At 46.1% G+C, this 24,606-nt stretch overlaps 1 protein-coding gene across 1 annotated transcript in view; it reads right to left on the bottom strand.

The window, feature by feature from the left end:
• COQ9 (coenzyme Q9) overlaps positions 1–24,606 on the bottom strand; it is a 188,244-nt gene that overhangs the window by 95,871 nt on the left and 67,767 nt on the right. Inside the window, exons 3-4 of the mRNA XM_069654096.1 lie at positions 8,382–8,517; positions 7,958–8,100 (exon numbers count right to left, since the gene is read on the bottom strand). Of these exons, the coding sequence (XP_069510197.1) occupies positions 7,958–8,100; positions 8,382–8,517 (279 nt within the window). The remainder of the gene's footprint in view (positions 1–7,957; positions 8,101–8,381; positions 8,518–24,606) is intronic.

The following is a 24,606-nucleotide window of genomic DNA, read 5'->3' as shown; positions in this document are numbered from 1 at the left end:
TTGCGGGAACCATGTTTTTCAAGATGGCGCCTTAAACCCCTTTGTTTAAACAGGTCCTGATCTTCTTTTTCCGCCATTTGTTTTTGGAAAGGTCTTTCTAGAGTTTGTCTCTGCGTGCCAAACCAGGTTTGGTCCCTTTGTGCCTACGCCTTTGGCGGGCTTCAGGATGAAGACCGCCTCTGGTGCCTGAGTGTCTGGGGTGTGCAGGAAGTGAGGGAGGTGCCCGAAACTCCCTGTGCATAGTTTCGTAGGAGGCCCAAATGCAGTCTGGCTTGATTGGCTGGCTGACTGTCCGGCAAGGACGGCCACCCTGCTGGGTGAGTGACAGCTAGGCTGGAATTAAAGGGCGAAAACTTTAAAAGGCGAGTCTCTTGGACTGGAAAGCAGAGTCGACCACTGGAATAAAAGAACTGAAGACGAGCTGGAAGATGACGGCTGATGCAACTCTTGGACCATTGGTTTGCCCGGTGAAGCCCTGCTGCAGGTCCGAATTGCCAAGTTCATCTCGACAGAGAAGCCCCTTCAAGGACGACTTCTTCCTTGTGTTGGTGGGACCAATTAAGAAGCCCCTTCAAGGACGACTTCTTCCTTGAGTTGGTGGGACCAATCAACTCATAAGCCACCTGGATACCATTCTTGGAGCTGGTTAGGTTTAACCCGGGGGAAGGACACCAGCTTGTGTGCTTGAAGACAGCGACTCGAACCGAAGATCTTCCAATTCCCAGCTTGTTTGACCAGTCCCCGTGCAGTGCAGGAGTCCCCCGATGTCCTCCCTCTTGTCCCCATGACTGAGGCTCAGGAACAGCAAGATCTGCAGGAACTGCCAGCAGCCAATGTCTTCAGCTGCATCTTTTTTGAGAATGTACCTCTTGGGGTGGAAGTTCATGGAACTTTCCCCAACTTGCAGGCCTAATCAGCTTGTGACCCAACATATGATTCTTTTTCGTTCAAACTACTTCTGAGAACATTGGCAAAGACTTTACCGTTTACTACAAAAACTGCTCTTTCCTATCCAAGACACTAGCCCATTGACTTTGGCCTAGCCCTATTGAACTGAATCAAGTCCTCTAGTGAACTGAAACTATTTGCTCTGCCTAAGAAAGTATTTGTGATCTATTCTATTAACTTGTGCCTTTTCTCCCATTCAAAGTAACTGAAATGCCATTTTGCCCCTATTTCAGGGGTGCCCAATTTACTCAGAAACTTATTGGTTTGGTATTGAAGTGTGTTTGTGTATAATATTAAGTTGCCTCCTTCTAGTGAATGTTTTCTAAATGAATGTGTAATAAATTAATACGTGTTTTTACCAAGAAACCTTGACTTAAGTGTCTACTTGAACTACTGTGATTGTAAGACCTTATAAGCCTGGCGTCTCAGCTCGCTACCAAAAACTGTGTAGTACAGACTTATACCAAAGGTTGGTTTTGCTTACACCTGTAGTCCTAATTGTATGTGGTGGTCCCAGAGGGTACTGCATGCAATTCTGCCTAACACCTTTGGCATGGATTTGCAAAAAAGGGGGATCTGGTTAGTAGATTAACCCTTCGGAGAAGGAACCACCTGCATCATTTCAGGTACTAAAAATCAAAAGGCCAGGGTTTTGCACCCTTGTCAGATGGCAATTCCTCACAGGGCGTATAAGCAGAGGTTTTTTCTGTTCTCACCAGTGCACGGAAAGCATATTTCACTGCTGGGTTGATGTCAAACGCGGTCTTTTTCTTTTACTTTGCTTTACTGGGTAGAACAGCTGCCGGTCTTTCCTTTGCTTCCTGCGTGCGCATGTAGCACCAACCAGGAGTGGCACCTCTTCTTTTGAGGGCATGTAAGCGTTGAACTTCTCTGTACCTGGGACACAGCAGCCACAGTTAGGTGGCAAGTTTGGAGCAGATCACAGATTCGTAAGGAGAGCACATGACATACTGGGCCTCCAACTTAACCCTGCAGCACTCCCATTGGGAATCGAAGCAGCAACAATGTATTGTGTTGCAGAGCTCCATGCTTACAGCACAAGGAAACTGGCAGAAACAAGAGCTCTTGTCATCCTTTTTTCTGTTGCATGGTGTTCCCCTTGCCTATGGGGCACAACATATGAAGCAGCAGTTTTTGTTTTTTTCTTGTTTAAGATAAATTAGCGCAGGTGGCAGCGGACACTTGTGTTTGTCTTCCTTCACCTGTGATGGCAGTGGCCAAAAGAGGGCCATAGCCGAGGCAGCCTTTTTCTTCTGATTGATTCTGCACCGACCTGGAACCGATTGGACCATAGTTCTTCAATAGATATAATGGCAGAATGTTGGTCAGTATAACAGGGCTCTGTTACTGAAGGGGACTTTGATGAGGGATATTGTTAGGCAAGATTGTGTGCAGTACCCTTTGGGAGACTACAGCAACCTTGACCTCCTGGCAATAGGAACCCAACCTTTGGTATAAGTCTGTACTACACAGGTTGGTAGTGTGGCTGAGCAGCCAGGCTTATCTCAGGAGAGGTCAATGTGAGCAGTAGGGTTTTTACACAGAGATTCACAGTGACAAATATTCAAAAAAACTCTTACACTCAAGGTTTCTTGATTAAACAATTATTCATTTACTTAGCAGTCAGTTGATAAGCCCTCTTCAGAAGGGAGCAATATATAAGTAACACAAAAATACACTTAAAAAACACACTCTTAGTTTCTCTAAATCAGCAAGGACCCATTTGGGATGGCACACAGATTGTTCCTACATTGAGTTGACTTAAATAACTAGGGCACTGTGGACATTTATATATCACTGGTACATCTAGAGCAGGATTGTCCAACATGCAGCCCGAGGGCCGCAATGCGGCCTTCCAAGCCATTTTATGTGACCCTCGAAGCCCAAGAGAACAGACGAAGCATTAGGGTTACTTTTGTATGTTTAGCATTTATTTTATATGCAGTGAGTGTTGTGGCTGCAGTTTCAGGGTAGGAATCGTAGTCCACACACATTACGATTTCCATTGGCTGAGAAACAGCCAATGGAAATACTGTTAACATGCAAGGCAGGTTGTAGCGGAAATAAATACAATAAACACATGCCTTGCACGGTAACACTATTTCCATTGGGCTATTTCCATTGGCTGTTTCTCAGCCAATGGAAATCATAATCACGTAATGTGTGTGGGTGGAGTGACGGGCACACAGCGCCACCTTCACACATCTGCGTTGCTGAGCCCAGGGCAGAGCCTGCGTGAGCCAGCAGCTCAGCCCAGGTTCACAGTGCCACCTGCGGTGCACACCAAGGCCTAGATCTCCTTGCCTCCAGCAGTGGGAAGTACGGCCTGCTATATTTTCCGACGTATGTTTGCAGCATGCAGTGCTTTTGAGCCTCTGAGATACTGCTGGCCAGATACACTGAAACACAAGTATCTGGCCAAAAGTATCTCGGAGGCTCAAAAGCCGCCTTAATGTTTGAACATTCTGCCTGGGGAGGGAGGGTACAATTTGCATCAAGTTTTGACAAAAACCTCCCCCTTGGCTACTGTTCAAATTGCGTCACAAAAGGAATGATTTTACCGCATGTGGGAGTTAATTCTTTGCCAAAATGGCTAGGCAACACAATCACGCCAGCCATCCATACTCGGAAAAGCAGCACAGCAGGTAAAATGCATGGGGCTCCATCTAGTTTTTGTTTTTGCAACTGACAAGTGCTAATCTGGATGAGGCAAAACAGCCCTTAGGGAGGTGTCCGTGCCCCTGTTGGAGGAAGGCCAGCTGGGGAGTGCTTTTTCCGAGCGCATAACACTGTAGCCCACTAGATCCAAGACACTGTGGGCTTTACAGCAGACACCATGAGGTCAATTCCCTCCCCGGTTCCTACAACATGGCCCTCAGCTCGGCTGGAGTGATCCGAGTACCGGCGCACTGGCCGCTCCTGGGCCCTGGGAGAGGAGGGCACCCGGCCATGTCTAGTTCTTCATACAAGATTGTGCTCACATTGCGTTTCTTCAATTAGGTTCACCTTTGGGTGATCGCTTTTCCACATTTTATCTGTTGAATTGGATTATGCTTCTTTCATTAACACAGAAGTAATGAATGTATTACAGTAGATAAGCTGCCATATGTATTAGGCACACTGCACAGGCAGCATCGATAATTAACACAGAAGTAATGAATGTGTATTACAGGGATACGCTGCCATATGTATTGGGCACACTGCACAGGCAGCATCAATCATTAACACAGAAGTAATGAATGTGTATTACAGGGATATGCTGCCATATGTATTGGGCACACTGCACAGGCAGCATCAATCATTAACACAGAAGTAATGAATGTGTATTACAGAGATAAGCTGGCATATTTATTGGGCACACTGCACATGCTCAGGCAGCATCAATCATGCTCTGTACAGGACAATACTGGCCTAAATTGGGAACAGCCGGGATAGACATGTTGCTACAGTGGCATATTTTGAGCAAAACCAGCATGACAATGTGTTACATCAGTGACAGTGCGGTCTTACACTGTGGACACATAGATCATTAAAATGTGTTGTGTTGTAAAATGTTCTTGTCTGCTGTTGGTGACATGGAATTTTCATGTTCCCCTTTCAAACCGATTGTAAATTTACGGCTTTTTAGTCACCTTTTCTGCTGTAAAATGCACCATTTCGACTCCATATCTGAAAAAATATTCTTGGAGGGGGAACCTCCCCGACCCCCAACCCTCCCTAGATCCTTATAGCTCCCTCGCTACGCTTGGTCGCCCCCACTATTTCAGGAAAATATTAACACATATACACTGAAAGAAATCACAAGCAACTGACCTCGGATCATTTGATGGAGGGGCTTCCATAGATACTCACTGCCACTGACACCAAAAGATATCTTTGGGACTGCATGGCACATCATTGCCTGTGATGCTATTGTGTCAAAGGTCACACAATATCGCTTTTTAATATGTTGCTTTGGGTGAGGGTGTTGACTTTTGGCTCGCCGGCCCACTGGGTGACAAAAAGCAAATGCTTCGGCCCCACATTCAAAAAGGTTGGAGAAGCCTAATCTAGAGCAATACAGAGTTTGGTATCACAGAAAAGGGGGTTGGGAATAAAACAAAGGTTACACACATATTCTGAAGCAGGTAAGTACTCTTGAACCCCCCAATGCAAAGTAAATTAACCTTTTCCTGGAGGAAAAGTAAAGCACAAAGTCAGATGTCAGAAGAGTCTTTCAAGGGAGCCAGGCCAGCCAATGTTAATTGAGCAAAAGTCTAGGTGAGCTGAAGCACTTCTTGCAGGTAAGTAAAAGTCTTGCACAATGTTTTAGAGGTCTTTGTAGAAAAAATAGAACCACTGTAGGGCCACAAGATGGGAGGCTTGTGAGGGGCAAAGCTGCAAGCAACTCTGCAAATGAAACCAAGACAAGTCTCAACTGAGAACAAGCAAGGCTCCCCTTAGTTTTACAGTACCTTTGGTTAGAAGAAATTGGGCCCAACTGGCTTCTGTTCTGGTGTAAGTCTGCAGATCCTGTTGTTCCTGGGTCTCAGTCGTGGGGACAAGAGGGAGGACGTCTGGGGACTCCTGCACTACAAATTGAAGGTCAGCGGCAGCAATGGGAAAACTTCAAATTAGCGGCATGTCACGGTTTCAGCTCCTCGCGTCTACAGTAAATAGCAACACTGCGGTTCTTCTATACCACTTTGGACTTTCCTCGCATCTGGGGTCCAGCAATCTGTCGAGGTGGCTCAGGCTTGGTCAGTCCTGCTTCCTGGGAGTACGAAGGATCTTCCTGGAGCTCAGGTCCAATTTAAAGACACTCACTCAATTCTGGTGTTCCTCTCCTGGCACTTCGTTTCCTGCAGCAGCAATGCAAGTACAGCCAGCTTCGAGAGGATTTCCAGATGTCTTGGGGTCGATTGGTCCCACCAACCCAAGTGTAGGGGTCGTCCTTTGCAGGTCTTCTCTAGTCGAGGTGAATTTGGAGCTTCAGCAGTGCAACAGGGCTTCACTGGGCAAACCAACGGTACAGGAGTTGCAGCAGGCATCTCTTCCAAGTTCTTCTTCCGATTCCTTCGTCCAGTGGTCGACTCTGCCTTCCAAGCAAAAAGCCTTGCCTTTTATGCAAGTTTCTCCCATTCATTCGTAGCCTAGCTGTCACTCACACAGCAGGGTGGCTGTCCTCCGAGGGCAGCCCTCTTGGGTGCATTCCTGTATAACCAGGAGACTAACCACAGGGAGTTTCGGGCACCTCCCTCGCTTACTGCCCTGCTAGACACGTTGGAACCAGAGGCAGGCTTCACTTGTGAATCCCGCCAAAGACCAAACTAACAAAGGGATCAAAACTGGTTTGACATGCAGAGTAAATCTCAAGAAGGACCTTTCCAACAAGAAATGGCGAAAAAAGAAGACCGGGGCATTTAGATAAAATGGGCACCTATGGGTGTCTTACTGCAGTTGCAATTGCAGCCTGCGGTAAAAACACACAATGGTAGTAAAAAGTAAACCACTGCCACCAGCCATTAATTGTAGAAAGGGTAACAAAAGAGTTACATGAGAGACTAGACAAAGATACTAAGTAACCCCTCCAGCGCCCTATTGTAAGATAGTGTGTGCTGGGTCTAGAAAGTTACAAAATGTAAGTGAAGTCAATTTCACTTCACTGCTCTTGGAAACAGTAGTTTCACCAAGAGAAGGTATTTAAACCTTTGGGAAATCTAAGAGACTTCCCTGTGCCAATGCACTGAAGGTGCTTTGTGTCACAATGTAAAGATGATGCCGATGGAGTTTGTCAGACTCCAAAGTCAAAACAAACACAAGAGTACAAATCACAGAAAAATACATAGAGTGGGAAAAAGGTCACACTCTATCCAGGTTAGAAATTAAAAGTCCTTAAGTCCAGCAAAAAGAGCTGGGGTTTTCTAAGGTGTAAGGGAATTAGCACATTTCTGAGAATTCTGTCTAACAGATATCACAGGCGTAGAGCAGGGCTCATCCATGACTCACTGGACTGTTTTGCACAGAAGTTCTCCTCAGATCACTTTCCCCTCAGCTCTGTCCTTGCAGATTTTGTGGGAATCAGAAGATTTGGTGGGATTTCACATGTATAAGTACACACACATTTAGTAAGGATACGGCACAATTGTACCTTTCCTCATAAGGGTGGCAGTTCATTTTTTACATTTTACAAATTACAGCAGGTGTTCCCAAGCTGGGACAAAACTAAGGGTTGCCAGTGATGAAGTGTCCAATTAGGTAAGTATGGCATTTTAAAATGGTGTCTGCGTTTTCTTTTTCTTCCAGAGGTTGCAGGGTTAACAATGGAACAAAGGTGAAGTATTACAGTTAAAACACCTTTAGGGTACATTTTACATAGCAAACAACAAAAGGTACATTCAGGTGAAACACCTTTCGATTTCACATTTCCATTTGACATGATAAAAATGTTTTTAAAATGTGCACAACTGTCTGCCATTATTTTGCACTACAGAGCCAAGGTGCTGGACAGGATTTTATTTTACATCCATAATGGGTCATTGGTTACACCAGCCTGGGGTTACATACACATCTTTTCTGAGTTAACTTTAGGTCGGTGCTCTATTAAGTAGGTACTGCAACAACTACAACATTCCACCTGGCCAGCTAAGCCAATGTTCCATTTTTGGTGCCCATCTTTTGTATACAATCTCTTCCAGGCTCAGCTACCTCAGCAAATGCAGGACTAAAACATATCGAAATCAAAGCTGCCTTTACCAACTGAATAAGTGTTCTAGGGACTTTTCACACAGACGCTCTGCGGTTAAGTGCTCAATCCGCCTCACCTTGCCAGCCAAGGGTGCATGTTCGCAAGAGAATTCCCTACAATCTGCTTTGTCTGGCTACTGCAATGTCTGACTACATAAGGAATTGTCCACACTGCCTAAAAGCTGCGAGATACTATGCGTGTAAAAGAGGCCCAGATGAGAAGGTGTTGTAGACTGTTCATCCTAAGATGAATGATACTCACTCTGCCTGGCCCAACTGCACCAGCTTGTGCTCATCCTCTAGCAGCTGAGTCAGACGAGCATTGCTCTGGGACACAAAATGTAGGATCAGCTCACTTCCATCATTGGTAAACATCCCAGCAGCAGCAGGGGAGAGATCCAGGGACTGCAAGAGAAAGAAGACACTCATGTCAGAGAGGGAGCAAGAGGGATAAGGAACTGAGAGAAATGGTTAAAACAAAGTGGGAGTGAGAGAATGCTATGCTGGAGCAACGTCGGAAAAAAGCAGACAAGTGAGACAAGAAACAATGAAATACATTGAGTACAAAAGGAGCTTCTGAAATCCATCAGTGCCTCTCCCCACACAAAACAAAAGTCCATTTCAATCAGAATAAGTCTCACCCTCTAGTGCCTTCTAAACACTGTGACCGTTTGTTCTTTGCTTACCTTGGCAGCTTCAGCGATGGCATCAGATGACCAGCCATGCTCTGGCACAAAGTCTAGGGCAGCAGTAAGGAGCCTCTGCTGCAACTCTTCCTCGCTCTCATAGTCCTCTGATTGCTCCCCACCCTGATCAGTGTAACTGAAAGAGAGAACATTATTGGAAGTGCCTGCTTTTGAAAGTCATATCTGGACCGCTTGAGCAGGTAATGGCGAAAGTGCTTGGAAAACCGTAAGGCCTAAAAAAAGGCAAGCATTGACTGCACACACATTAAGTCAATAGAGTAGAGGCAACATTACAACACGAATACTTTGACTAGACATTTATGTGTAAACACATTCCATTCTCCACATTCACTGAGTTATGACGGTGCAGTTGAGCTGGGTGGATAGTAATAACACTTCTGCAGCCTAGGACCGTGAGGGACAGTGTAGAAGGGGGATCAAATCTGACCCTCGTGCCCCCCACACAACTCTCAACAGGAAGGCAGCGAAACGACAGAGGTGCCTCACTCTTAGGCCCATCACTACAGTCTTCTATGTATTGCAGGTGTGAGAAGCGCTATTCTCTCAGACAACCTTTCAGACCGTACCCAATCAATGAGTTGGACTATATGGAAATGACATCGCTCCTGCAAGTCGACTGACTGCAAAACCAGAAAGCAATGACTTCACCACTGACATCACTACATAGCCGCGTTTATACATGAAGTACATATTCATCCATTCATGAAGTTACATGAACGTGCACTAGTTTATTTCCTATAGGAATGAAGCACATGCTCATGACCCACCTAGGCAGAGGACGTGCACACATACATATTCCTATGTTCATATCTTTCGCTGAAGCTGAAACCGCAAGAGGCAAAGAATGTGTACACTTAGCTTGCACATGCTTGACTGCTACTAACATGGAGAAGCCATAAGGAATGATATAGGAGCTATAGGTCTCTGATAATGGATGGCAAAGGAGAGACAGGTATCGAGCGCAAGGACAAGCTCACTCGATCGATACAGCCAGAGGCATGCAGAAACAGGGCGCTCAGCCAAGGCGAAGCAGGGACAGAAAGTTCCAGTTACCAAGACAATAAGCCACCTGCAGAAATTCGGGCTACAATCCTCATAATTACAGACGAGAGGGCTTCACTTCGTGGTCCCAATACACGTGACCCAGCTGACCAGGACAATGTACATTCAGCCAAGGTAGACGGAGGGGGCCGTTCCCATCGGACCAGGGAGAAGAAGTTACAAGTGTTGCAGCTGGACTGACAGGCTTGGGTGATCAGACAATGTCAATATGAGAGCTCACGTGAGCAGCGTTGTCGCTGCCTCCTTCTACTACGTGAAACTATTAGCCCATCTCAGACCCTTCATCTCTCAAGCAAACGCTGAAACCATCGCCAGAGCCATAGTTGGTGCAAAGATCGATTATTGTAGCAGCCTCCTTGTCTGTCTGGGAAAAATGTATCCCAACAGACTTCAAGTAGTCCAGAACGGTGCAGTCCAAGTAACAATGGGTTTAGCTTGTCATGACCATGTCTCAGCTGCCCGACACGCCTTACATTGGCTGCCTGTCGAGGCACGCTCTAAATTTTGACTACTGTCGATAGTCTTTAAATGTAGACTTGGCATAATGCCCAAATACCTGAAAAATCACATCCTAGACAAAGTCAATTGTAGGGCTTCAAGGTCAAGCAACCATAATTTGTTAGCACTCCAGCGCTGCAAACTCAAGAAGGTCGAGAACGGGGCTTTCTACATCACGGCACCCAAACTTTGGAACTCTCTTCCATACACTCTCAGACAGCATCCCTCTATCACTTTGTTCAAGAAGGCCCTTAAAACATGGCGCTTTTACTGACCACGGACCTTCACATTTACCATTTTCTCGCCCCCTCGTTTTACTTGCTGATGACCTTGATCTTTTTCTGTTTACCATGTGTGTCTGTTTTGTATGCGCCCTCACGCCTCAGGGTGCATGGCAGCGCGTTATAAATTGACTAAAGTAAAAGTAAACATTAGGGGATGCTTCGAACCTCCATGCTCTTACTCATTGCCTTGAAAAGGTACACACAGTCTGAGAACTGTCTAAGGTCCCAGGGATCGGAGGACACATCCAGACCAATCCAAATCCACCTTTCACATGGGGATATCGTTTGTTGCAAGGGCCAAATCTGCAACCCTGCAACAGTGTAGACTAATGCTAGTAGAAGTGGTCCTAGGAGGAGTCACTACATATGGCTATCCAAATGTCAAACTAACCCATATATTGTCTTTATGTAGTCCACCCAAATTGACCAATGGATCCGCCCAATCGTGTTTGGGCTGGAACTTGAATTTGTGATATCACAATGGTATAAAACCGGATGACACATGCTGAGACGATGAGTGCTCCAAGAAGATACATGTATTTCTGGTGTGATCCCTGTCACTTTTGTTTGTTAATAAAAGACAGTAAAGTTTGCCCCATGGCTGAGTCTCCAGTTCTTGTGGCTGGGAGTCATTAATGGGCCTGAGGGTTCTCGAGTGAGTGGAATGACTGCTAGAGCGTCCCGGCCACGCTATACAAAGTGGTAGCAGAGGACAGACAACAGGCTTTTTCGGTGGCAAAACCGTATCGTCTTGCTGCATGCCTGAGGGGCTGTGTGGTGACCCGGACACCAAACAACACGTGTGTACAAGGAGAAGGTCGAAAGGAGCTGCATTTGGAGGAAAACTCCTGCCCGCTTCCCCTGGGGCACCCATCGGACCGGACGGCAGAACGGCAGGTTGTGGAAGAGTCGGTGTCCGAAAGACCTCAGCGGATTGTGGAGTGTAAGTAAAGCCTGAGCTATATGGGAAAGTATGGGGGAGGAAGGTTCGCTTGATGGTTTTGTTGAAGTCTTTGTGTTGTGTAAGAATGCCTGTGTTTTAGGTGGTCAGTTTGGGCAATCAGCTTAGATGGTCAGGTTAGTTGCAAACAGAAAGAAAAAAGAATAATAATAATAAATATGTAATGTTTTTCCTGTGAAGTTAGGCAAGTGTAACTTGGTTCGTGGATGAGTATATAATGGTTTACCCTGGGTATATTGGTTAGCGGAATGTGGGTTCCCGATTTACCTAGCAGAGGTATATTTCTATAAGGCGACGCTATAGAAAAGGGACCACAAGAGGTATTTGATTTCCCTGCTAGGGGACAGAAGACGGTCGTATACACGTTATGTTGTGTTTGTCGTTGCGTTTGGGGCAGTTCATAAGCAGACAGACGTATTGAAAAATCGAGTATCGAAATAATAATCTGCTACGGTAGTGGTGACATCACCTGTGAGGTAGTTTAATAGGACTTGAACTAAATAGAACACGGTAAAACGTATTGGGTAGTTTGACGACTGATTGAGAACCAGTGTTGGGCCCCGTGGGCTGATCTGAGATGCTCACGGGTAGTATTGTGATTGGAGCCTTCTGAGCACAAAGAGGCGGAGCGGGGAGCATGCCTGTGTTTATGGTAGTGAACCGGAGAGGCAAAGAAAGGATGTTGTATTGTATTGCTCAGAATTTGGATGCGTCGAAATTCCCAATTTGTGGTCAAGTAAGTATTAATAAAGCGGTATATAAAAAGGTAACAAAATGAGGGACACACCCCTTCAGCATTTCTGCAAGTCCCTCCCACAATCTCATGAGAAAATATGCAAGTATAGCGTGGAATGGATCCGTGACAGAGAAAGCACGTTAGCAAGGCCATGGTCCAAAGAGAGAGGTTTTTCCAAATGTGTGCAGCAACAAATCACCACTTACTTGCAGGTAGCATACAGGGGGTGTAAACTAAGCAAACGATTGGCCATATTAGAAATGTGGAAAATGCTTCGGGACGAGGAAGGGGACCCGACTCAGCGTCATTGAATGCTGAGCCAACAGGACCCAGGGGACAAACAACCTTCGGCTCCCCCACCCCCTCCTCAAACAGCGGACACAGACACAGCCACAGAAAGCAAGGGATTTTACCCCATGAATGAATTAAAAGCAGCAGCGGGATACACCAATCCCACTTTCGCACCTCCAGTGTTTAACAGCGAAAGCACACCTGGCAGCGCTGGGCAAGCAAGTAAAGCAGCGCGAGACCTTAGCAGCAAACTTAGTGAGTGCAGCGAGATGCAAGCGAAGCTCACACAGGAGGACCTGGGGAAAATAGGGCTTAATGAACGACAAGAATCAGTAGTACCAAACAAATGGATAGGCGGAGAGATATTGCTCAAATTGGATGGGAAAACGACAAGTGAGACAGCACAAGCAGGCAAAGAATCATCAAGTAAGAAAGCCGCTAAGGAAATGAAAAGATTGCGAAGGGAAAAAGAGCAAACGGAAACGTGGGAAAGGGAGAAAGAATTGGACGACATAGCAAGGAGAAAAGCAGAAGAAGAGTAGGAAAGGCAACTGCGAATAAGGAAGGAGGTTAGAAATCAAGCAGCTCGTTAAGGGGCACTGAAGTAGAGAAAGAGGAACACAGAAGTGACGAAATAAAGATGAGAGAAAAGAAAGGCGTACAATAAAAGCGGGAGAGATTAAGATGAACTTGGCACGTTTAAATGACAAGGAAAGGGAAGGTATACAAAAAAGGTTAGGAGAAAAGTACAGGAGCAGGAGAAACAGCAGGGTTGCACCACAGACAGATATGCATGCTGAACCCTTGGTGAGCGGGAAAAGCGGGGTTACAGATCGAGCAAAGGGAAAACAGCGGGAAGACACGATATTAAGGAGACTCAGTTTTGGGGATAACAGAGAAGAGGATAGTGACAGTAGTGTTGGGACCATGGGGTCAGACGGAGATTTACAAGGAAGTGAAGACTATGAAGAGAGAATATATTCTTCCCACTCCAGGGAGGCAAGCCCAGGCAGAAGATACAATATGGGGAGGCGAAGACAGTATGCGTAGAGAAGAGGATATCCAAGGGTGACGGAAGTGTCCCGAAGATGGATCGCGGAGCACAGACAATATCACTGTGTATAGGCAGACGCTCAGGGCCCTGCCAGGACGGAACACGACAGATGACAAAGGCATTCACCTTTACTGGAGTCATGGGGAGACAGGACGGAGGGACGACATTGGCACAATTCCAATTATTGGAGAAGGGCGGTGGGCGACCCCAGTACATACCATGGCAGCAAATGGACAAAAAGAACATAAGATGCAAGCTACCATCGTTAACCACAGGGGCTAGCAAATGGATTTATGAAATCGAAAGATTGACGGCAGGGACGACATTAGCAGTGGGAGACATAAAATGTCTACTCTCAACTATACTTGGGGACGTAGCTGACAATGTATGGAAAAGAGCAGAGTAGCCAGGAGTGACAGCACGCACAGAACACAGCAAATGATGACACGGTCTTTAACAACTGCTGAGCGGCCGTATGGCAGGCTCTAAGGGTACAATAACCAGGAACCTCAGACATAAGCGCGATCATGGCACGCAAAATGAGTGAGGACAAAGATCCAGTTCAATACATTCAACAGATTCAAGAGAGATGGTGTTTTGAGACAAGAGAACCGTGGGGCAAAACAGTGGGGTTATTTTACAACTTATTATGTCAAGGGTTACCAGACCAAGTGCAAAAACAACAGAAGAAGCTAGTAGGGATGGAGGCTAAGCCATGGTCAGAAATTCAACTAACCATAGTGCACTATTGCAGGCTAACACAAGAGAATGTGAAAAAGAAGCACAAGGAAAGAAAACAGGAAGAAGCTAAGTTTGTGCAAAAGAGGTTATCTAAGTATACAATGGAAGGGGCGATGTTCACCAGCGGAGAAGGAGTAATAGCATGGCATGCACAGAACAGACCGCAGATGAAGGGGGAAGGATTTGCAGGGTGAGGGGATATGAATCAATGCCCAAGAGGACGAGGGGGGGTTCCTCGAGGATGAGGGTTTGGACACCCCATGCAGCAGAACATAGGAGGATTTCATGGGGGACAGCAACAACCAATGGGGGGTCCTCCACAATGTATGGTGTGCATAGAAATTGGTCACTTATCACAAGTGTATAAACATAGGGGCGGGATGCCTCAGAACAGGGAATGCAGCCACAACCCACTGTAAGGAAGCATGCTTTCAGCAGTAAGATAGACACAAGTGACCAGAGTTGTTTTTAGTGACCTTTCGGTGGGATAAACACCTATCTAAACATAAATCTACAGATGGGAGCAAGCTACGACCATCAAATAATAATAATGAAGACCTAGTGGAGTCCTGTCAAAATAAAAGATCCTGTACTATAAAAACCTATTGCCAGTCCTTACCGCTAATTTATAAAAGGTGTGGGGTAGTGTTCATGAAAAGAAGTGATCACAAAATGATGTCAGGATGTTCGGCCCGTTGGCCTTCCTTGCCCACGTTTTCAGCACGGGGCAAGGCGGTTCACCCGAGCAAAGCACACACTACGGCTTCTGCGGCACAAGGATACAGTTCCATTACCAGCATCAGGACCTTCTGTATCCAAGTCTCTCTACTTCTTAAAAAGTCTCTTGATTCAGAGGGCCTGATGTACAAACAAACAAGATGCTAAAGTGTTTTCCTTTTTACAAGTATTCAATTTGGGTGCTGACCCTGGATCCCCCTCAGCCGGGCTCAGATCCCTTTCAAAAACCAAAGTTCAAAGTTGGATTCCCCTCTTCCGGGATCAGATCCTCTTATTCCAATGTTCAGAGAATATTCTCTCTCAGGTGACTCACGGTTCACCCCGGATGCCTCTCAGTCAGGCTCAGATCCCTTTCAATTACCCAATTAGTCTCCCTAAACCGGGCTCGGACCTATCACAGTATACATTAAACCATCAAATACTTTCGAATGGTCACAGGGTTCAGCTTGACCCATTGAAGGACCACTTCGATCCCAAGATTCCACTTTTCTCACAGCATCAGTTGGATACTTAACAGAGACATGCACCCACGGGTGCCAGACCACTCTGTCTACGGTATCTTTTCTTGGCCTCCCAAAGTTCAGTCACTCCTTTGGTTTCCAATTATATTCGCTTCACTCGTCACATGCGTCTAACACAGTGTTCTCTTTAGATATCTTCATATAATGTTGCCGCTTGCAATCTCGGTTCAAAACACAGGCTGGTTTGGTATCAGTCTCTCTGCCTCACAGGCTGCGCTGTCTTTACTGATGCTGCTTTTTTGTAGGACAGTACTACAGCGGCAATTGCTCCTCCCTGCCTTGGTTATCAACACAGGAGATCCCTGGGTACCTCCGACACAATGTGCTGGCTTGATCAGCTTTAGTTCCCGGTCTTAGGTTTCTTACTTTCCAAGGATCACGAAAGTAACAGTCTTTTAAAGGTCAAGGGCACTTCCCTCCTTGCAACCCTCTCTGTTCTCGCCATCTTTCTCCTCGTATTACGCTGCCATCTTGGAACTGCCGTTTTCTTGTGTGTTTTGCCTCACTCAGAGTGTGCTTTCATGCTCTGCCTTTTATCCGTGTTGGGGAAGTGTGATTGAAGTCAAGTATGTGTAATGATCAGTAATTGCGTGACCATTGTATTGGGACATGTCAGTTCATTGGCTCTGGTGTTAGTCCATTGTCGCGCACAGTGAGCCGTCAGTGAGAAAGTGTTCGTGTCGGGAAAGGTGGTTAAGTTCCTAGGTATCCTACCTGGTAGGACGGGGAAAAGGTGTTACAGGGAAGGGGATACAGCGTCTCATCATCCGGTATCCCCTTTGCACTCCCCAAGACCCCTCATCCAGGTGATCCTCCCGCACTGGTCCACCCCCAGAAACTGGATCCAAAAGTGATGGCCGCGTCCTGGCCACCTGGATGACAGATCTCTGGGGACTAGCAGGAGAGACACCTTCAGGTTTCTCACACCACATAACAGACAGAGCAGACTGACTATTATGCACAAGATGACACGCAAGCGCAGATGTACGCACCACAACAGGCGCATACTCATGACATGCAAACGCACCAGTACCAACCCAAGATACATGAATTAGACACGTAGGGGCACATGCAACAATCGCAACCCGCGCAGCAAACACTGGTTCAACAGAATATCATAACCACGACACATGTGGGCTCGACAATGTCGGCTCCCATGCGAAAGTTGTCAGAGGCAATCCATTCACGGCGAGGGGATTGTCATTATATCCCCAACAGGACACCCCGCAGACAGACCTGATGTGTTCAATCCTATGAGTTGCACCTTATTCGGCTGAGGAACCACGTATAGGGGTGACTATAGGTGACAATACTTATTGGGGGAGACTAGATCCTGTATTAGAGAGGGGACATTCCCAAAGGTCGGGCATTGCCATGAATGAGCAGGAATTTTCTAGGGCCACGGATTTGGTTCCTTTCAGTGACGAACTACCACTTTCTGTAGGGAAACATTACCTCACCATGCCACTCTTATATTCCCAAAGGACACCAATGAAGTTAATGGGTAGAGACATGATGAGCTGACTGAACACTAATTGCGTGGCTTCCAGAAAAACGGGGTAGGCTGTTACACATACCCACCAAACTCTTATTTAGACCAGAGATTCCCATAGATGAGAAAAAAGGAAAAGTGAGAGTAGTATTGCACGGAACAGGCGATACAGGACGATCATGGAGGACTGTAATTGCAGTAGGGGAAGGGTAAAGGTTGACTGACGTGACAGATGAAGAGTTATTCCAGGACCATCAATCAGATGGCGAGGTGGTGTTTGACATGAGCATTACACATTGGGTAGAAATACATTACAGGGAGTTGCCACATAAAATGGCTGTTTTGCAAAAACCACCACCACCATTTGTCAAGGAAGAGCTAGGGCGGGTACCCAGTGTCCTATCGGCTAATAGTTCCTATGACGTGGCTTTGTTAAAAGGGATATGGGCGGTCAAGATAAAGCTTTAACAAGAGGCTATTTTACCGAGGACGAGACAATATCTCCTATCGAGGGAAGCAGACGAGGGCTTTTACGAGACAATTGCGGCACTGGTGAAGCAAGTCATCCTAGTGCCTTCAGAATCGCAGTGTAATACAGCAGTGTGTCCTGTGAAAAAAGTGTCAGGGGGATCGTGACATTTTTTTCAGGTCTTGACATCATTCCTATATAGAAACTGGAAGTGGAAACAAACAAGATTACCACAAGGGTACTAGGAGAAACCTGAAGGTGTCCCACTCAGTAGTCCCCGGGTATCTATCTTCCAGGTGGCCAGGAGATGGCCATCGCTATTTGAACCAGTTTGTGGGGGTGGACGAGTGCGGCAGGATCACATAGATAGGGGGTCTTCGGGGAGTGGAAGTAGGACACACGAAGGTCGAGATGCTGTATCCCCTTCCTTATGACACCCTTTCCCCATCGTATGGGGTAGGATATCTAGACACTCAACACCCCCCCCTTTTGCAACACGTACACTTTCTCACAGGCAGCTTATCGTGAGCAACAACGGACTAACACTAGAGCCGTATAACTAACATTTCCCAACACAAGGGTCAGGCAGAGTCAGGCAATTACTGCTAATTATACACACCTGACTTCCATCACACTTCTCCACATGGATAAAAGGCGGAGCGTGAAATAACACTCTGAGCGAGGACAAACGCATGAGGAAGCAGTTTTTCCAGGATGGCAGTTTAAATCGAGGAAAAAGGCGGCAAAACCAGAAAGGACGGCAAGAAGGCCCTTGCCCTTTTCAAGAAAGGATCACGACTTTCAGGAAACCTCAAGGAAAAGAAACATAAGACCAGGAATACCAACTGACGAACAATGCAGCATTTGTTGAGGGTACATGGGGCCGTCCCGCATTGATGGCCAAGGCAGGGAGACGATATTGCCCCTGTGGTACCATCCTTGACTCCGACAACAAAGTGACAACAACAAGCTCAGCACAGCCGGTGAGTCGGGAGAAGAGTAAACCGATCTGGGCTGCGTGATGCTCAAGGTTGCAAGGGGCAACATTGTATGAACAAAGAACTTGTGCATGATTTGAACTTTAAGAAAACAAGAACGGTATCAGAAACAGAGTGGTCGTCCACCATGTGTGTGCTGACTCGAAGGCCTCTGTGGGAATTGGTCTGAGCCCGACAGAGGGGGACTAATTGTAATGCAACTAGCGGATAGGTTTTTGAGTTGGAACTTGAATTTGTGATCTCACAACGGGATAAAACTGGGTGACACATGCTGAGAAGACGAGAGCTCAAAGAAGATAATTGTATTTCTGGTGTGATCGCTGTCACTTTTGTTTGTTAATAAAAGACCGTAAACTTTGCTCCATGGCTGAGTCTCCCGTTCTTGTGGCTGGGAGCCAGTGATGGGCCTGAGGGTTCTCTGCTATTAATTGGGATGACTGCTAGAGAGTCCCGGCCATGATATACAACAGTTTGCACATTAAGACAGTTTTCCATACACGCGACTTCAGGACTAAAATTCTACCGTGTCTAGGCAGGATTGGATAATGTCTGCACTGAAAGTAGCTGAAAATAGGTTCCTTTCACACTCAGCAGAGCAGGCTGCTGTTGTGATTTTGGATGTCTATGTCTGTTGTGTGATAATTAAAATTGTTTACATTGGACTAACAAAAAAGCAGTGATGCCAATGAAATTTGAAAGATGGTAAGCGCAAAGTTGTTAACCAGCATTTTTCGTTTGAAGAGGAGTTTGGCTTTTTAATGCTGAAATCCTTGAATTAATGTGATAAAATAAGAACAGGATCATTCAATGCCAACTTAATTCGATATTTCAGCCGATTTCACATGTGTGGCTCTGCTAGAAAAGAAAGAATCATGGCTTAGTATGCAGGATTTAAAATAAAAAAGTAATATGTAAAATGAGTGCATCTAGAAGCTGCAGGGGTTGTTTATTTGGTTACATGTCATTTCATCACAGGATGTTTTTTCGCAGGTTTTTTCCAGAGGGTTTTTCCTGTGGTTTTCTTAACGAAAAAAACCATCAAATTGTTAAAAAATTATTTTTGGGGGGTGTTCCACCCCAACCCCCCATTCGCTTTCATTTTGTATGTATTCCCAAAACCCACACCCCGTATATATAATTTTCCAACCCCCCCTAAAAAGTTTGATGGGTTTTTTCATTAAAAAATGTATGATAAAAAACCCTGTGAAAATAAATCCCACGATGAAGGGACGTTGTGCCATTTATTTACATGTTTTATTAATGATGGTGCATTTACAATGAAGTAGGGCATGTATATGTAGTGAAATTTAGCTAAGTGCACATTGACGGACGATGAGAACGACTCAAAAAGATCCTCCCTTTTTTGGAACAATAGCACAAAACAGGAATATTGACAGCACTGGGATTATTGCAAAGGTCCATACGCGAGCCTCAACAAGAAATGACTTGGGGCTTAGACTGATGGACTACATAATGCCAGTTGGCAAGTCCCTACACGGACTCCCAGTGCATCATGGAAATACATTCCAAACATTATGCCTGAACCACAGAGCTTACTGTCCATAAGCCAGAAAAACTGTTCCAATGACTCCATCAGTACCCTGCTGCCAGGAAGACGAGATCCTCAGGAGCCATTTTCTGCTAACAAAACTTGCATAAGTTCAAGAAAGCTCTCATCCCAGGTCCCCACATCAAAAACAAACTGCTTCTTCTCTAAAGAGCATAGGAAAGCCATACCAATGTCAAAAAGGACTTCAAGCAAGTCTTCCCTAACAAAACAAACCAGACTATTGTATTATGAGAGGATGGGGACTGCTCTCAGCATTGGGTGCAAGGACTAACAGGGTGGAAGCCAGAGGCAATCTTACCCCAGAGAGGGAAGGCATGATATGGGAGGGCCCAAGTTCCTGTCCCCTCTTTAAGTGCTTATATGGGTGAAGGCAGTACCACTGTTGATCACCCCATACCGGCCACGCATGATGCTGGACAAGTCTCTCCGTTTCTTGTAGAGAGGTATGGCTAGCAAGATGCACAATGTTCAAAAAGCAGACATGCTATGGATCTGAGAGAGACAGCTGCAAGCTCAAGTGTCATCCAACAGCAAACCGTCAGATTACCCACACCTATCGGCCTCACCTGCACAAGTCTGTGGAGCAATCCGTAAAACATTTGGATCTTCACAGCACTCCCATACAAACCGAGCCAGAGACATTCAATGTGCGGACCAAACAGCACTTTCACTCATGCAGCTTTTTTTTTTTTTTTTTTTTTGGTGCGTTTCAGCTTCTTTTATTCGAAGAACCTGTGATGTCATTAGAAATGAAACCGTCAAGACTTACAAAACATGGCCCAAGTTTCTTTTATTTTTAAAACATTTTTATTGATTCTCCACACATTTTCTTAACACATTATAAAACGGTCTTAAACTCCACCTCCCCTCCCACTCCTTGATGTAGAATTGCATACACTGCAGTGAGTCTATTTTTCAGTGTATAATGTCCATTATTTTAATGTTGTATGGGTACCATTGCTGCATATAGTCACTTTGGAGGTGTGCCAGCAGCTATCCCCAGTCTTTCATGAATGTATCTTGGGCCTCTTGTAGTTTATGTGTCACCCATTCTAGGGAGACAAAGTTCCGCACCTTTCGTAGCCATTCGTGGGTTGAAGGTGATGTGCTTCCCTTCCAGTACTGAGCTATCACGAGCCAAGCTGCTATAATAAGCATCATGAAGCCCCTTTTCTGTGGCCTAGTGAGGTTTCTCGGGCCTGGTTCCCTCATCCCCGCCATCCAGACCCTGGCCTTCAGTTTTTCTGAATCTCTCACCATCTTGCCTGCCTGCTCTTATACCCCTTCCCAAAACTGCTGCATTACCGGGCAGCTCCACCAAATGTCTTCCCAGTCTCCCTTAGCTGCACAACCCCTCCAGCATTTAGCGGATATCGTCGGGAACATTGCATGGAGCCTTTCCGGCATGTAGTGCCATTGGAGCAGTACTTTTTGCCACATCTCTCGGAGCTGTATGGATCGCGTTAGCTTAGGGACAATTCCCCATATGTACTCCCATTGCTTCCTGGTAATTACTTCACCCAGAGTCTTGTCCCATTTCATCATGTAATTCCACCTAATCTCTTCCTCCTGGATGTTAACGAGTCTATAAAAGGCTCAAGACTAGCTTACTTGAACCCGTGTTTGTCGTTAGGTACTGCTCAAATGGTGTCAAGTGTCTTGTAGTGGCCTGTCTTATGCGTGGGGCGGACAGCCAATGCTTGAGTTGTGTATACTTAAATATATCTTTACTTGTTAGTCCCAGGATCAGTTTGCAATATTGGACAGTCAATATGTCTTGACTCTGGTACATATCCCTTATCATCTTGCTTTTGTCCACTTTTGAAATGTTGTCGTGGCCATCCCTGGTTGGAATTCTGGGTTCTCAAATATCGGAAGGTTAGGGGAGGGCTGAATCGACAGGGCTCCTCTCTTTATTGCCGTGTCCCATACCTCCACGCTCGCCCCCATCACCTCACTGATCTTAATATTCGGGTGTCTATGTAGTTCCTTTATCCATAGTAGGCCCTGAAGTGGGGACCCCACCACCGCCCTGTCTTGTTTTGCCCATATGCGAGTTGGGATTTTTGATACCCATTCTTTCACTACCCTTAATTAAGCTACTTTGTAATATCTGCAGAAGTGGGGGAGTGATAAGCCTCCTTGATTTATGGGCACCGTCAGGGTTGTCATTGCGCTTTTGTTGGTTTGTGTTTCCATATATAGGCTTTGATAACTTTGTTAAAAGATTTGAAGAACGTTGTTGGAATTCGAACAGGTAGCCCATGGAAGTGGTACAACAGTTTTGTCAGGATCACCATTTTAGTTGCTACCATGCGCCCCCACCAGGATGTCATTAGTGGATTCCATTTCCTAATGTCTGCTTTGATTTTTCCTAGCAGGGTTGGGAAATTGGCTTTATACATCATGTTCAGTGAGGTTATTCCCTGTGTTGCCACCTGCAGATGCACATTTTGAGTTAATGTCTCTATTATGTCGTGCTTTGCTGATAGGTTTAGCACCTCCTACTTCTGTCTATTGATTTTAAGAACGGAAATTTCCCCAAACCGTTCCAGTTCTTTCATAAGTGCTTGTAGGGAGTTTTCTGGGGTTGTCAGTGCCACCAACATGTCGTCCGGAAAAGCCATGATTTTATGCTCCTGTCCCGCCATCTCTATACCCTTTATTCCCTATGCCGCTCTTATTTTGGCCAGTAGTAGCTCCAAAACAAGTTGGGTACAGCAGTGGCGAGAGTGGGCATCCCAGTTTCGTCCCCTTTGCCAAGGTTACCTAACCCGATACTATCCCGACTCTTTTTCCTCTCTGAAATCCGGGGGAGGGTGAGATTCTCAAGGTATTCTTCCAGGCTGTCCTTTTTAGGATTGTCAGAAGTGTACAGTGTTTGGTAGTACTCCCTTAAAATCTCCCCCATGTCTTCGTCCTTCTTCTTAAGCTGTCCGGCTTTGTCCCGGAGTTTCATTATAGTTCTATTCCTCTCGCTAGATTTGAGCTGTCGAGCCAGGAGTTTATCTGCCCTACTTGCCCTTATGTAATACCAATGTTTCAGGTGTAGGAGTGATTTTTCTGCCGTCTTAGTGCAGAGGACACTCAGTGCCAGCCGTAGTTTTTTGCTCGGTTTCCTGGGGAGTTCTCCTTGGATCTATTTCAGCTTCCCTTCCAATTCCTCCTCCCACCTGCATTTCCGTTTATCCTTACCCGCTTTTTTTATTAAGTCTCCCCTTATCACTGCTTTGAATGAGTCCCAGACCGTGCCCAACAGTGTTTGCCCTGTCTCATTGACTGTAAAGTATTGGTCTATCTTTTCCCTAATGGAACCCACCATCACGTGATCGTGTAACAGTTCTGGGGGGGAAGTTCCACTTCAATAGGGCCCCCCTTGCTGTGCCTCCGGTGGAACACTGCTATAATTGGGACATGATCCGATAGGGAGTTGGACCCTAGATCTATGTCTGTAATTTTCCCCAACAACCCTGTGGCGGCCCAGATGTAAGCTATTCTCGATTGGGAGGTGTGAACGTGGGAGTAGTGTGTGAATCCTTGTGCTTGTCCCTTGATCTCCCGCCATGTGCCATGCAGTGCTAACATTTCTATTTTCTGTTTCAATGCTTTTGATGGTCCCAGTGTGCCCGAGCGAGTGGTGTTGCTTCTGTCCTGTAGTGGTTCCAAAGCTAGGTTGAAATCCCCTGTTAGGACCACCTCACTTGTGGCAAATCCTTCTAATCTTGAGAGAGTCCCCCTTAGAAACACATCTTGCTTGCCCCGTGTTTGGGCATATATTGTGGCTAGCGTTATTTTCCGGTTATCATATGTAGCGTTCAAGAAGAGGTAGCGACCTTCCCCATCGACTAGGGTCTCCTGCACCTGTATTCCCAGTCCGTCCTGGAGTGTATCAGCACACCCGCCCATTTGTCCCTTGCATTCGCTTGGTAAGTCTGAGAAAACCCTTTTATCTTCAGGAGCCTTTTGTCTACCTCCCGGATGTGAGTTTTCTAATACGTTATAATGTTCGCCTTCAATCTCCTAGTCAACTGTTGACCTTTTTCCTCTTTATTGGGGTATTTAGCCCCTCACTTTGTATGTCAGTATTTTTAGTGGTGCCATCCTATCCACTTGGAGATAATGTCTCTATTGGTTCCTGTGTCCAGATTCTACATCCCCCCTCACTCCGCTTGGTAGATTCCCAACTCCCCCCCACCATAGCCCCTAATTCCCCTGCTTCACCCAACTTTTAAGCCCTCCCCCTCCCAACTCCCTGAAGCTCGGGCGTAGTGTCTGTCGCGCCTGGCCCTCTGTCCTCCCAGAGATTTTGTTGTGGGGACTCCTAAACCCCACTGTATGTTCTATCAACTGTCTCCCATCCCACCCCCCTGGGGCCTCCTTCCGTTGCCCCGGTTACTGTCTGTTTCCTCAATGGGGTGCCTTATGTTATCATACCCCTTCTTACTTGATCACCTTGCGTTCTAGTGTTCTCAGAATCGGGCATCCTTGTCCTTTCATTTCTTGTTGGGCGTCTTGCCGCTACGTGTGACCTTCTTCCATTCCCACGGTTTCCTGTGGGGTCTTTCTCCTCTCTGTCTGCCCTCACTTGTCCCCTAGGCGTCTCGCTGCAGGCTTAGAACGTGTTCTCCCTCCTCACAAGTGGTGATTCTGTGCTGAGATCCTTCCCACGTGAAGAGCAGCCCAAAGCCATGTGTAACTTACTTGTTTTGATGCTAAAAAGCGAACTATAGGACCTGGCCTTGGTATGTAGTGCTTTCAGTGTCCTAGTTGTTCTCTAGTTGCTAGCACG

This window comes from Ambystoma mexicanum, chromosome 1p (genome assembly GCF_040938575.1).
Source record: "Ambystoma mexicanum isolate Mex_15411 chromosome 1p, UKY_AmexF1_1, whole genome shotgun sequence".
Taxonomy (NCBI): Eukaryota; Metazoa; Chordata; class Amphibia; order Caudata; family Ambystomatidae; genus Ambystoma; species Ambystoma mexicanum.
This window is presented reverse-complemented; position numbering and strand designations above follow the sequence as displayed.